At 52.5% G+C, this 12,552-nt stretch overlaps 1 protein-coding gene and 1 long non-coding RNA gene across 2 annotated transcripts in view; one reads left to right on the top strand and one right to left on the bottom strand.

Annotated features, from left to right (window-relative positions):
* CD99 (CD99 molecule (Xg blood group)) overlaps window positions 1-8,008 on the bottom strand; it is a 32,691-nt gene extending 24,683 nt beyond the window's left edge. The window contains exon 1 of the mRNA XM_035029655.1: window positions 7,850-8,008. Coding sequence (XP_034885546.1) covers window positions 7,850-7,916 — 67 coding nt within the window. The 5' untranslated portion in view covers window positions 7,917-8,008. The remainder of the gene's footprint in view (window positions 1-7,849) is intronic.
* On the top strand, window positions 7,484-10,369 carry LOC118026676. The gene is made up of 3 exons (XR_004683646.1): window positions 7,484-7,572; window positions 9,107-9,237; window positions 9,646-10,369. It is a non-coding gene; the product is annotated as an uncharacterized LOC118026676 (long non-coding RNA).
* The last annotated feature ends 2,183 nt before the right edge of the window (window positions 10,370-12,552 follow it).

Genomic DNA, 12,552 nt, shown 5'->3' with positions numbered 1-12,552 from the left:
TGGATGGATGGATGGATGGATGGATGGATGGATGGATGGATGGATGGATGCACACATAGAGGGATGGATGGTGGGTGGATGAACAGATGGATGGGTGGACAGAATCGATAAGGAGTTGAAGAGGTCTGAGTGACCGGTCTTGGATAGGTTCCCTATCAGACTCAGAGGAATTCTCTTCCATGTGGAGTTAAGTTTCATTAAATATAGGATTATCTCCTGTATTTCCCTGTCAAGCCACATTACTGAGGCAACTCCCTCTGTGGTCTACACAGCAACACCTGGAGAGCTTGCTGCAGTTGCCAGGCCTCCGTGGCCCCGTGGCCCTGAGGCCACAGGTCTTGCCATCCAACATAAATCTGATGACACAGGTAGGCCTGGGCAAGAGTGATTTCTCCAAGCTTCCGGGGGACTCTGCTCTGGGGCCAGGCCCGAGAACATCAGATCTGGGCCTCCACTGGCCACTGAGGGTTCCTGAGCAGGTGTGCAATTGCAACCATCGCTCAAGCATCAGGACAGAGAGCAGAGGAGGGAGGCAGGCAGGGAGGAGGAACAGCTCTGAGGCTGGGATCTTCTCCATCCGAACACTAAATAATTGATTTAATATAACCAGCTTCCTCTGCGACGTTATGTTTTATTTTGTGCATTAAAACATGAAGTAATCTGAGAAGGAGTCCCCACTGCCCTCCTAAAAGTGCCTGAAAAGTCCAGGGAAGAAAGTAGTTAAGGGTTTTTCCATTCATGTGAGAAAAGTGTCAGGGGTAGGGGTACAAATCTCCCCCCACCCCCCCAAAAAAAAGAAAAAAAAAAAAGGCAGGAATAGAGAAAGGAGCATGAATCAAGGAAGATCCAGAAGATGAAATGCACAGGATTTGGTAATAGATGGAATATGGGAGGAAGGAGCTGCCAGGAGTGAAGGGTGGCTCTTCCGTCTGAGAGTCTGGGCAAATGGCCATATCACAAAAGATAGGAATGAAGGAAGAGATGTAAGTTGAGGAGAAAATAATGAGAAGTTCCAGATACAGAGCTTCGGAGACACTGTGGGTGCAACCAGATGGACCTAGTTTAGAAGCTGTTACCTGCATAAGCCTAACCTGGAGAGACTCAGGCCTGGTACCTCAGGGGAGGAAGCACTGGCATCCCAAGATGTGGATGGGGAAACTTCCTGTCCTGTAGCTGGACACAGGATGCCAGGCTAAGCCTCAACTTCCTCTCTGTCATCCCCACTCCCAGATCCCTTCCCCAACTCCATTCCAGCTTCCTCTTCTCCGAATGCCCGGATTCTGACCCATTCATCACCTGGTGATATGCTTATGATTCGCTGTGATGAGTCCAGCTGCTTTCAGAGCAAGGAGACATGTACACCTCCACCTGGAGCCACTTGGGACAGCCTGGGGCATCCCTCTCAGCTACACATCTATCACCCAGCTATCTGTCTGTCCATCCATTCTGTCTGTTTGCCTGTGTATGTATACATGTATCTATGTGTCTACCTATTTATCTATCATCCATCCATCCATCCATCCATCCATCATATCTATCTTTCCATCTGTCTACCTATCTATCTATCCATCCATCTCTACATTATTCTATGCATCCATCCATCCATCATATCTATCTTTCCATCCATCCACCCTTCCATCCATCATATCTATCTGTCAATCTATCTATCATCTATCTATCTATCCATCCATCCATATATATGGCTATCCATTCTTTTATCTATGTATCTTTCTATTACTATGTATTATCAATCCATCCATCCATCCATCCATCCATCCAATCCATCATGTCTACCTATCTATCATCCATCCATCTCTACATCATTCTATGTATCTATCCATCCATCCATCACATCTATCTATCCATCATCTCTACATCATTCTATGTATCCATCCACCCATCATATCTATCTTTCCATCCATCCACCCATCCATCTATCATATCTATCTGTCAATCTGTCTATCTACCTACCTATCTATCCATCCTATCATCTATCATTTTTCTATCATCTATCTACTATGCATCCATCATATCTATCATCCATCCATATATGTCTATCCATTCTTTTATCTATCACTATGTATTATCAATCCATCCATCCATCCATCCATCATGTCTACCTATGTATCTACCATCCATCCATCTCTACATCATTTTATGTATCTATTCATCCATCCATCATATCTATGTATCTATCTATCATCTATATCTATCTATCCATCCATCCATCCATCGTGTGTACTATATCTACCATTTATCATCTACCTATCAGTCATCAATCAGTCAATCCTGTATCTCACCCTTCGAGTGCTACCTCACTCCAGCCAGGCCACAAGTCCTTAAGCAAGTTCCCCAGCAGGAAGAGGCCACAGCCTCATCTTTCACACAGCATCCAGCCCGGATCCGAGTGAGAGTCAGCTGTTCACAACCACCTCCTCCTCAGGGAGACCCCAGCACATCCTTCCTTTCCTGCCACACCGTGTTGGTCTGCCTCAGATAGCTGAGGTTCCCCTTACTGTCTCCCTTCATCCTGCTGGGGTATGTTGGGGTACACTCTGTGCCGAGCTTGGGGCAAACACCACAGTTTCCGTTCACGCTGAGCACAGAGCCCATGCCCTCTGCTAAGAGAAGACAGCTAACAGCCTCAGAAGGAAACCGACAACAGATGGGTTCTTGCAGGATTTACAAAATTGACATGGCTCCCAGACCCTCTGCCCCCAAGACAACATCATCTATTTATACTTCGTCCATGTATAACACTGGTCCACGGTGCGCCCCAGCGAATGCATGCATCTTCCACGCTGCATCCCCTACGCTTAGCAATCAGACCAGCACACGGGGGCTATGGCAAAGGCAGCGCTGAAAAAAAGCAGCCAGAAATCTCTGGCCACGCTGTGTTGGGATGAGTAATGCCTTCCAGAGCATCGGAATGCAGCTACTCTGCTACTTCAGCCCCCTTCTGGAGGGCAGTTCATTTAAGGACTTACAATTATTATGTTGTTTTAAAAAGCACTCCCTTGGAGCAACTATGTTCCTCTTTGTGAAGTTCCTGATACAATGCAATGTATCCCAAACCGAAGGGGACCTCTCCAAAACTTCCAAAATGAAGGGGACCGACCTATCCAAATCTTCCAAAACGAAGGGGACCTATCCAAATCTTCCAAGTGGAGAAATGAACGTGATTTGCAGGGGCTTTGGATCTGCAAGTATGTTGAAAGCCTTCTGCCTGCCGTCCAGGGCAATAAATCCGTTTTATGTCTTGGCCCAGGCCACCCAGACACGGAGAAACAGAACGAAAGCCTCACGGTTGCTCATTCCGCTGGGCTCCTGATGAGACACACGGCTGCTTTAGCCTCTAGTGAATTTTCTTCTTGTCAACAAAGCTGCCGCCCACGGAACTCTCGGCCATCAATGCATCCCAAGCTACCGTTGGAGAAACACACTGGTTTGCGGGCTTGCGACCGACTCGGGGGTGGGGGGAAGAAAAAGGATGCATCTGGTTTCCTGTTTAGGGGATTTTTAATAATACGGCTACCGAGCGAGAGTACACGAGGGATCGTGGCAACGTTGAGTCATTCCGAAACAAAGCTGAAACACATCCATGTGCCGTCTCCCCAAACTGGTCTAACAACCACACCAGTGAAGAACAAGAAACTCAAGAAAGGGAAGTGTTGTGTCTCTAGGGGTGTGGAAGATGCTATTAATTCCCTAAATACAACTAGAACTTTGGTGAGTGACCATCTCTCACCCCCAGACACTGGCACACCCAGGAAAGTGCATCCATCTGGTGTTGGATGGTGAACCACCCAAGGCGTCCAAGCAACATGGCGGCACCAAGATCACCGACGGTCCACGCGGCTTTCTCTCCCACAGCGGGGCGGACATAACCGAATCCTCACAGCCGCTAACTGGGGTGGAAACGCCCTGTGGGTTGCGTGGGTCCCTGCACTGTAAGGTTTCAGGGCGAATAGAAATGAAAAAGAAGACTCCCCGTTGAAAATACAGGAGAAACATAAGGGAAGGCCTGCCCTTCCTTTCAGACATTCTCTGTCTTTGTCAAGCATATGGAAACGTTTGCAATAGCTAAATACGCTGCTCACGTATATGACGGGGAATCTGCGCACAGCCACATGCAAGCAGGAGGACTTGCTGTGTGCGTTCCCCACCCCAGCGGATCGCCCGCGATTGGGGTTTCATGCATATTCCTTCCTAACCCTGCTTTCTGCCCCCTTCTACCTCTGTGGAAAAACCATCTTGGTTGGGAGAGGTCTCGTGTAATTACCACCCCCAACAACACCCTTCCTGTCCCCTTGCAGATTTCCCCGACAAATAACACCATCAGGAAAGAGTTGGCAAGTCTGGATCCCATAAGTTCCGTGTGGATGACAATGTTCACTGGAGGCAATTCTACTCATCCTCAAGGGTGTGTCCTTCTCAGAGGTTTAGAAAATGCACCTCTGTCCGGAGAAAGCATTTCCCAGAGCACCGTATCCCCCTTGCCCCTAAAAAGGACTTTTGGAGTCCCTCCCTAAACACATGCTCCGTCATCCATCACAAGAGTCGGCAAAGGACCAAAGGATGTCCCAGAGCAATCCCTGCTGATTCACGTGGGACAGACGCCCAGACATTACAACAAAGCACACGAGGATACATGGACATGTCTTGTGTCCCATGTGTCTCTCCGACCCTCACAAAGGCTGGGCGTCCTACAGAACACTCCTCCAGTCTCTGGGCATCCGAATGATCCCAGGTAGAGCCACAATGTTGACTAATTCTGTTTTTTTAAAAAGAGGTGTTCCAACTCACGTTGCCAAAAATCAAGACCCGATTTTGAGATCAAGAGTGAGCTTCTTCACAAACGGAGCCACCCAGGCGCCCCCCGAATGCTGAGTAATTTCGAGCCTCCAAACACACATTCGTCTTAGAGCTCTACCCTGTCTGTAAGTCATAAGACACGTGGGATTGTTTTCCCCTTAAAAGAAGCCACCGTGCATTGGGAAATCTCAGGAGGTGGAAACACCATGATGACCACGTGTGTTCTACTCAGGGTCCCGTGGGGGAAGCCATCCCCGGAGAAAAAGGCCAGATTCCGTCCACGAAATCCTGCTGGGACCCCTTCATGTTGAATTGGTTATACTGCTCTATTAGCCACATTCTGCTCTAAATCAAAGCAGGCAGCCAAGACGTCATCCAGATGGAAGAAAAAAAAAATCTACAGAAGTCAATTTCCTATCTCGACATGAAAAAAATATATTTTAAAAAAAGCGTTAACCTCCTAAACTAAGAACAGAAAAAAGCGCCAACGCACGCAGGTCAACAAGTGCAATTAAGTTTTATCAGAGCCCAAAGGGCAGGCGGTCAGCGTCCTTGGCAAACAGGCGGGACCACGAAAGCCACACCCACGAGGCGGAGATCAGAGCCTTCGTCAGGACACTGGAGAAACCAAGCCCACATTTTGACATTTGGGGCTGCATGACTCTCTGGGGTGGGGCATTCTGTGCATGGTTGGGTGTTGAGCAGTCTCTGGTCTCCACCCACCACCTGCCCCGGTACCCTTTCCCCCAGGTGTCACACCTCAAAAAAAAATAAAACGAAAACAAAAAAACGTCCCCAGGCATTTCCAAGGATCCCAGGGGTGGGGAAAACCCGGCTCCATGAAAGGTGAAATGCCTCTTTACGCCTCCTCCATCCCTCCCTCCATTCCCATGGGAATTTCAGGAGAAAGACAGGAACGGGGGGGGGGGGGCCCTGGGTCCTGAGGACTTTGAAATCCACCCCCCGCCCCGCCCATGCTAGTAAAAGCAAAGGTCTGTCCCCAGGCTCAATGGGCTTTTATAGCTATTGTGCAAACTACACCAAGCACGTATTTCTATAGGAAAGTGTGTTCTGACCTTCACCAACTGGCAAGCGCTTTTCCTGATTAAGACAAACAAAAAACCTGCATTTGTATCTTTTGGAAGGGCTGGTTCCTGACCCCAGAAGGATCAGGTAGGGAGGTCTGTGGGGGGGGGTGGGGGGTGGATGGGGGGGGTTGTGCATCCTCAGAAAGATCAACAGGTACTAAAGCTCCATCCTTCCAACCTTTCTCTGCTGTTTTTGCCTCAGGCTGGCTTTCCCTCCCTGGATCCCCGCACACGGGAGGGGCTCAAGGCAAAGTGCAGAAACACACACCCAGAGGGATCAATGAAAACTCCTTTCAGCACGTGTCATGCAAACACACAGCGGGAAGACAAACATGGGGGGGGGGCGGGGGAACAAACCCATTGCTGTTGGAGCAGACACAGCGGAAGGAAAAAAGGACATTTCCTCAGGAGCAAAGAGAGAAATTGGAGAGCCATGCGAGGCCCTCCCCGGCGGGCTGTAAAATGTTCCAAGATGTTCCCCCCCAGACCAGGCTTCATCTCCCCTGAAGCCCCCAGAGGGCACGGGGCCCATTTAAAAAGCACCCACATCACTTCACAAAATGCTCCCCCAAAACAACCAGGGTGCCAAGAAGGCAGAAGTCAAGCCCCAGCACCCAGCGGGAGGTCCCCCAACAGAAGGGGAAATTCCCAGCACCACGCAGGCCTTGGGTCATGATTCCTGGTTGCAAAAATGCGTCCACCTCGGAGCAGACGGGTCCGGGAACTACTCTGCCGTGCGCCCGGCTGTCCACTTAGCAGTCTGGCCACCGTCCCCGGGTGGGTGGCTGCGGCCCAGGGAAATAACCGTTAGCAGTCTCTGGTCTCCACCCACCACCTGCCCGGGTACCCTTTCCCCCAGGTGTCACACCTCAAAAAAAAAAATAAAACAAAAACAAAAAGCATTCCCCCCATGGGAATGGAGGGAGGGATGGAGGAGGCGTAAAGAGGCATTTCACCTTTCCTGGAGCCGGGTTTTCCCCACCCCTGGGATCTTTGGAAATGCCTGGGGACGTTTTTTGCTTTTTGTTTTTGTTTTATTTTTTTTTGAGGTGTGACACCAGGGGGAAAGCTTCCAAAATGCCACGCCCAGCAAAAATCCGAGCTTTCCTTTGGAAAGGACAGAGGGAGAAAGAGGATGGCAACTTCCCCTTTAAAAGGAGAGCGACAGGAAAACAGGCAACTGCCAGAAACAGGCCTGGGCCGCCTGTGCGTAAAGTGGGGGGAAGAGGAGGTCCCCGGGCCTCCCCTAGTCCTGACACTTGTGTGTTTTCTGAAGTCTCCCCTGGGGCACACCCGGCAGTCTGCGGAGGACACGTTTCCTTCCACCGCGCGCGCAGCGAGCGCCCCAGTCCCCGAGGAGGCTTGGGCACACGGTGTCTCCGAACGCGCCCAGCGCTCCAAGTTGTTCTAAACTACCCCACCCCCGGCTCCGCCTGGTTGCAGGCTGCACAGCCGAGTCCAAATTTAGGCCGGGAACGCAGGGCGTGGCTCCCCGCGCACGAACAAAGCCGGGGCCCGGGGGGCGCCAGGGGGGCGCCCGGGACCGCTGCCGGGGTGCGCAGGGGCGCACACGCGGGCCGGGAGCACCTAAGGGCCAGCGGCTCCCCGCCAAGTGTCTCCAACTACCGGAGTCCGTGAGTTTGAAAACACGCTGCCTTTCGCCTCTGGCGTAAGTCCAAACCCGCCCAGTAAAAAAGTTGGAGGGCCCTGAGGCCGCCTCCTTGGGGCGTTGGCTACCCGCTGGCTTGGCGCGTTCCGCCCCGGCGGGGAGGAGGGCGCGGGGGTCCCCGCTGCGTCCCCTAGGCCCGCCTCCGGCAGGGCGCCCCGCGGCCTTCCCTGGGGTCCCGGCGCGCGCGTCCCGATGCGGGTCCCCAGGCTGGCCGGCGCCCCCGGGGCACCCGCCCGCTCCCCTCCCCCCCCGCCCCGAGGTCTCCCAAGTCGCTCACCCCAGGCGGGCACCAGGGTGCTGAGCAGGCCGACCAGCAGCAGCGCGAGGGCGGCCCGGCGAGCCATGGTGCGTCTCGCGCCGCGCAGGAACTGCTCGGGGAGTGGGGCGCGCGGGTGGCGGCGGCGGCGGGGGCTGCAGGGCCCACGGGGCGGGGCCGGCGGAGGGCGAGGTGGGGGGGCGCCCTGTGGCCCCGCCCCGGCCTCCGCGCGCCCCGCCCGCGGCCCGGGACAAGCGGGCAGGGCTGGTTACTCAGAGCGGGGTGACCCCCTCCCTCTTCGGAAAGTGGGGGCCTCCTACTCGCCCCTAAGGACCCCAGGGAGGCCTGGAAGGAAGCAAGTAACCCCCACCTCCCTGCTCAGAAAGTGAGGGCCCCCTACCCGCCCCTAACGACCCGGAGGGTGGCCCCGAAGGGAGCAAGTGATCCCCTCCCTCTTCAGAAGGTGGGGGCCCCTCCTTGTGTCTACAGCCCCTAAGGGGATCCGCGTTCTTGGGGGCGAAACCTCCGGTGTAGCCCCCTCCCTGCTCCTAACTCCTAACGGGGACCGTGTGCCACCTCCAAGGGGGCCAAAGAGAAATGCTCTCTTCCCTGGAACCGCGGTTCCCTGGCCCGGGGGCGGGGCAGCTTCCCCCCCCCCCCCCCACTCCCATCCCAAAGTCCAGGCTGAACTGACAGGGCCTGGAGCAGGGATGGGGGCTTTGGGGGCGCACGGCAACCCCCTCCTCCCCAGCCTCAACAGGGACCTCCCTGGGAGGAGCTTCCTGAAGCCTCTCCCCACCGCAAGCTGGGGGGTGGGCGCGCAGAAGGGGAGAAGCAGGAAACCCCTCCCGTTGCCCTTGGGAGGCGACTGCCGCCCTGGTGGGCCTCTGGCCAGGGTCCAAACCCCAGTCTTGGGGCTGGTCCCTGTCCCAGATTATCAGTGTATTTTTTTTATTATTGAGATGTTAGCTTAATATTCTCTCCGTGTTCCTTCAGGGTACAGAACATCTCAGAACCGGGAAAAATCCCTGAGTCAGATTCCTGCATTCCACCCTGCACACCCTACCCCCATACCCGCGAGCTCCATCCTAGCGCACTCTCCTCACCCCTGCAAGAGTCAGGGCCCCTCCTCCTCAGGGCATCAGGTCACCTTACCGCCACCTACCGGGCTCAGACAGACACAGTGCAGGCCAGACGCACTAGACTGCACCCCGGGGCCTGCCTGGGGCAAGTGCAGGGACACTTAACTTAAAAAGGCATCCGTCTGACCATACACAGCTGGAGGCTTGGAGGTGTCCTGTTTTCTATCGGCCAGTGCAGCGTGTGGACCCTGGGCCTGGGCACACAGGAGGCTCTTCTTGGGCAGCAAAGGGATGCTGGAGCTGCTGCAGCCATTTTGGCACCTTGAGGTAGGTCAGCACCCTGAAAGAAGCCACGCGTGCTTTGAGCCAAAGTCGAAATGCAAAGACCCCTCCCCCACCCAGGGAACCTTCCCGTTCAGCCCTGTCACCCCTTCAAAATAAAACCTAAACCTGGACAATCTTTAACCTTGGTCCCTTAGGCAGTACCACAGCTGAAACTGGCGTTGTCCACACCACCCTAAACGTTCCAGCACATTCTGCAGCCTGGGCTCACCTTTTATCCCCGAGGGGCTAGGTCCTCATCATCAGCTATCATAAATATGCATTGTCACTTGCACTAAAAGCTAGGCTTTAACTTTTTTTTTTTTTTTTTAATTTATGTTCATACCAACAGGCATCTTGGCTACTTCTCTTTCTAATTCATTAAGTTGACTTTGCCTTTTTTTTTTTTTCAAGGGCCACCTTCCTTGGCTCAAAATGAAAATTTCCATCATCTTTTGCAGATGCCCTGAGAGCATCAGGAAGCTCTAAGCTCCAGAATAAAAATTAAATTAATTGAAGAAACCTCCTGAGTTGTATCCAAGCTCCACAGAAGAGATATTTGAAGGGCATACATCAAGACCTAGAGAGGGAGGAGGGAGGAGGCTCCTTTTGGAACAGGCTTCTTGCTATGCATGCGTTATGCTGGTTCAAACTCAGGACAGGAGGGAGGTCTGGGCAGTTTTGACAGTCCCTGTAACACACACACACGCACACACACACATGCACACGCACACACCTACAGACTGGCCCTTCTCCCACCTTTTACAGAGCATCCTTTGTGGACCACTGGGCTTTGTCTATTGACCTGGAAAATGGGTCTCAACGGGGACCCCAAGAACCCAACGGACAGAAAAAAGTACTTACAAAGCAGAACAGAAAAGACCGTATACACGGAGGGCGTGAGGGTGGCAGACAACCTCGGCTGTCAGAAGGGAAGTTTGCAGAAAGGAAAACCTGTCTAGGGGGGGAAATTCCAAGAGGCCTTTCCGGGTTTCAGGAAACTGGGGACCTGACTCCATCTCCTTGGGAAAACTCTGTCCCCACTGCAACCCAACACTGAGGTCTCCTCTTTGTGGCCCTGGAGTCAAAAGACACAACCAAACCAAAGAACAGCAAAAAGAAGGGTTTTACTTGCAATTTCCCAAAGCAGTGTCTTCTCCGAACCAGAAAACGGGGAGAGTCTGAAGCTCGGGTGCTTGCATAATCACGACAGGGCTTGCGAGGTGGGGGACCCAGGGCAGAAGTCATCTTAAGGTGTCAGAGTCCGGGTCCTACATGAGGGTCAGCAAGGCTCAGTATTATCAATACTCTGGCTCCGGCCAGTCTGCTGTTTGGGGAGCTCACAGGGGTTTAAAATCCTGCCAAAGGGACTCAGGAATGTGCACCAGGTCAATCTTGACTCTTCACACAGCGAGGGGAGTTGTACGCCTGGTTTCCTGTCTCCGATTCCATCGGGCTGGGTAGAGACTGTTTTTCCATTTTTTCGTTCCCCTAAAAAAAAAAAAAAAAAAAAAAAAAAATCATTAACTACTGAGCCTTGTGTATATTTTTGTCATGCTGACGTCCTAGGAAGTTCTGCAAGAAGTGTGCAGGGGTGGGTCGAGCCGATCGGCAATAGATCACAAAATGGTTGGGAGGGACCTAAAATGATGTGTCTTCTGTTTTTTGTTTTTTGTTTTTTAAGATTTTATGTATTTATCTGACAGAGAGAGAGAGAGAGCACAACAAGGGGCAGAAGCAGAGGGAGAAGCAGACTCCCCACTGAGCAGGGAGCCCGATGTGGGACTTGATCCTGGGACCCCGAGATCGTAACCTGAGCCGAAGGCAGATGCTTAACCGACTGAGCCCCCCGGGCACCCTACGTCATGTCTTCTGTTAAGAAAACTGTGCCTGGTCTTTCTTTCCCTGGGGACCCTTCACCGTATCTGCCGACAGATACAATTTTGGGGAAATCGGTTTCCAGGGAGAACAGCCTGCTGTCACTTTGGTGCACGTCTCTCTGTTCCTCTATCACCCGGGATGCACGGTTTGGGGTGCACTGGGCGGGGTCCTGCTCTCATCAGCAGCACTGGATGCGCCAGGTGTGTGCCTCTCTTTTGTTTGGTTGGTGTTGCCATTGGTTTTCTGTCCGAACAAGGGGTCCCAAAGTACTGGTCGGCTCCAGGGAGGGGATCAGGGTGGCGTTCCTACTGGATGCCAAGGAAGGGGTCAGGGAGGCAGCAGGGAGCCCAGCACGAGACCAGGCATTTGGAGTTGGAAGCAGAGCCCTGCCCGGGCTGGCCCAGGTCTTCAGCATGAACCCCACAACCCCAGGCTCCATTTACCCAGCTGGACAGAGGGGAGAACAACACTCCGTTCGGGTTCTGGGAAGGGGCACTGTCGGGCTGGCGTGGGCTACCGTTATTCCAAAGTACCGCACATATCTGTCCTGTTACCTGTCACTGTTCCCCACCTGCTGATACCCACCCACTGGGCTCAGCGCTTCTGCACGTGAATTTCTGGAGGGATGCAACCACTCAGTCCCTATCAACCTCCACTTATAAGAGTATCATTTACAACAACAGAAGAGCAGAAATGCACAAACGTCTCACAACCCACGCATCAAGCAACAGAAGCAATAGGCAATCCATGTACACAGGGAAATGGCAGCCTTTTGAAAGCACTGAGGTACATTAAAGGGTTTGCAAGTCCTCGTCAATGAAAAAAGCACAGCCTAAACCCATCCACATTGCATCAGAACACTCTCTGGGGTGTAGGAGAACGTTGCTGGATACACGCCGAACCTATATCCCTGATTATTTCTTGTAACACAAGGGATGTCTTTGTTATCTGCACTTGGTAAACTCTCCGCACTTCATCTACATTACTTTCGAACTTGGAGGTGAATATATTTTAAAATTGTAAGAGTGAAAATGTGGGGGAAAGCCCCCAGAGTGTGGCCCTAACTTCAGGAAGGAGCTAGCTCCTGGAATATGATGATGGTCATTTGAAGAGATGGAGCCTGATTTCCCTCCCGGGTCACCTCTGAACAGGTAAATGGGGAGATGGATGGATGGATGGATGGATGGATGGTTATTATCTGTGGATGGTTAGTAGCCATGGATGGTTAGTAGATGGATGGATGGTTAGTAGATGTATGGATGGTTAGTGGATGGATGAATGGATGGATGGATGGATGATGGATGTATGGTAAGTAGGTGGACGGATGGATGGAAGGATAGAAGAATGGATGGATGATGGTTAATATCCATGGATGGTTAGTATCCATGGATGGTTAGTAGATGGATGGATGGTTAGTAGAAGGATGGATGGTTAGTAGAT

Source organism: Mirounga leonina, unplaced genomic scaffold (assembly GCF_011800145.1).
Source record: "Mirounga leonina isolate KUSES-001 unplaced genomic scaffold, KU_Mleo_1.0 Mir_268, whole genome shotgun sequence".
In the NCBI taxonomy this organism is placed as follows: domain Eukaryota; kingdom Metazoa; phylum Chordata; class Mammalia; order Carnivora; family Phocidae; genus Mirounga; species Mirounga leonina.
This window is presented reverse-complemented; position numbering and strand designations above follow the sequence as displayed.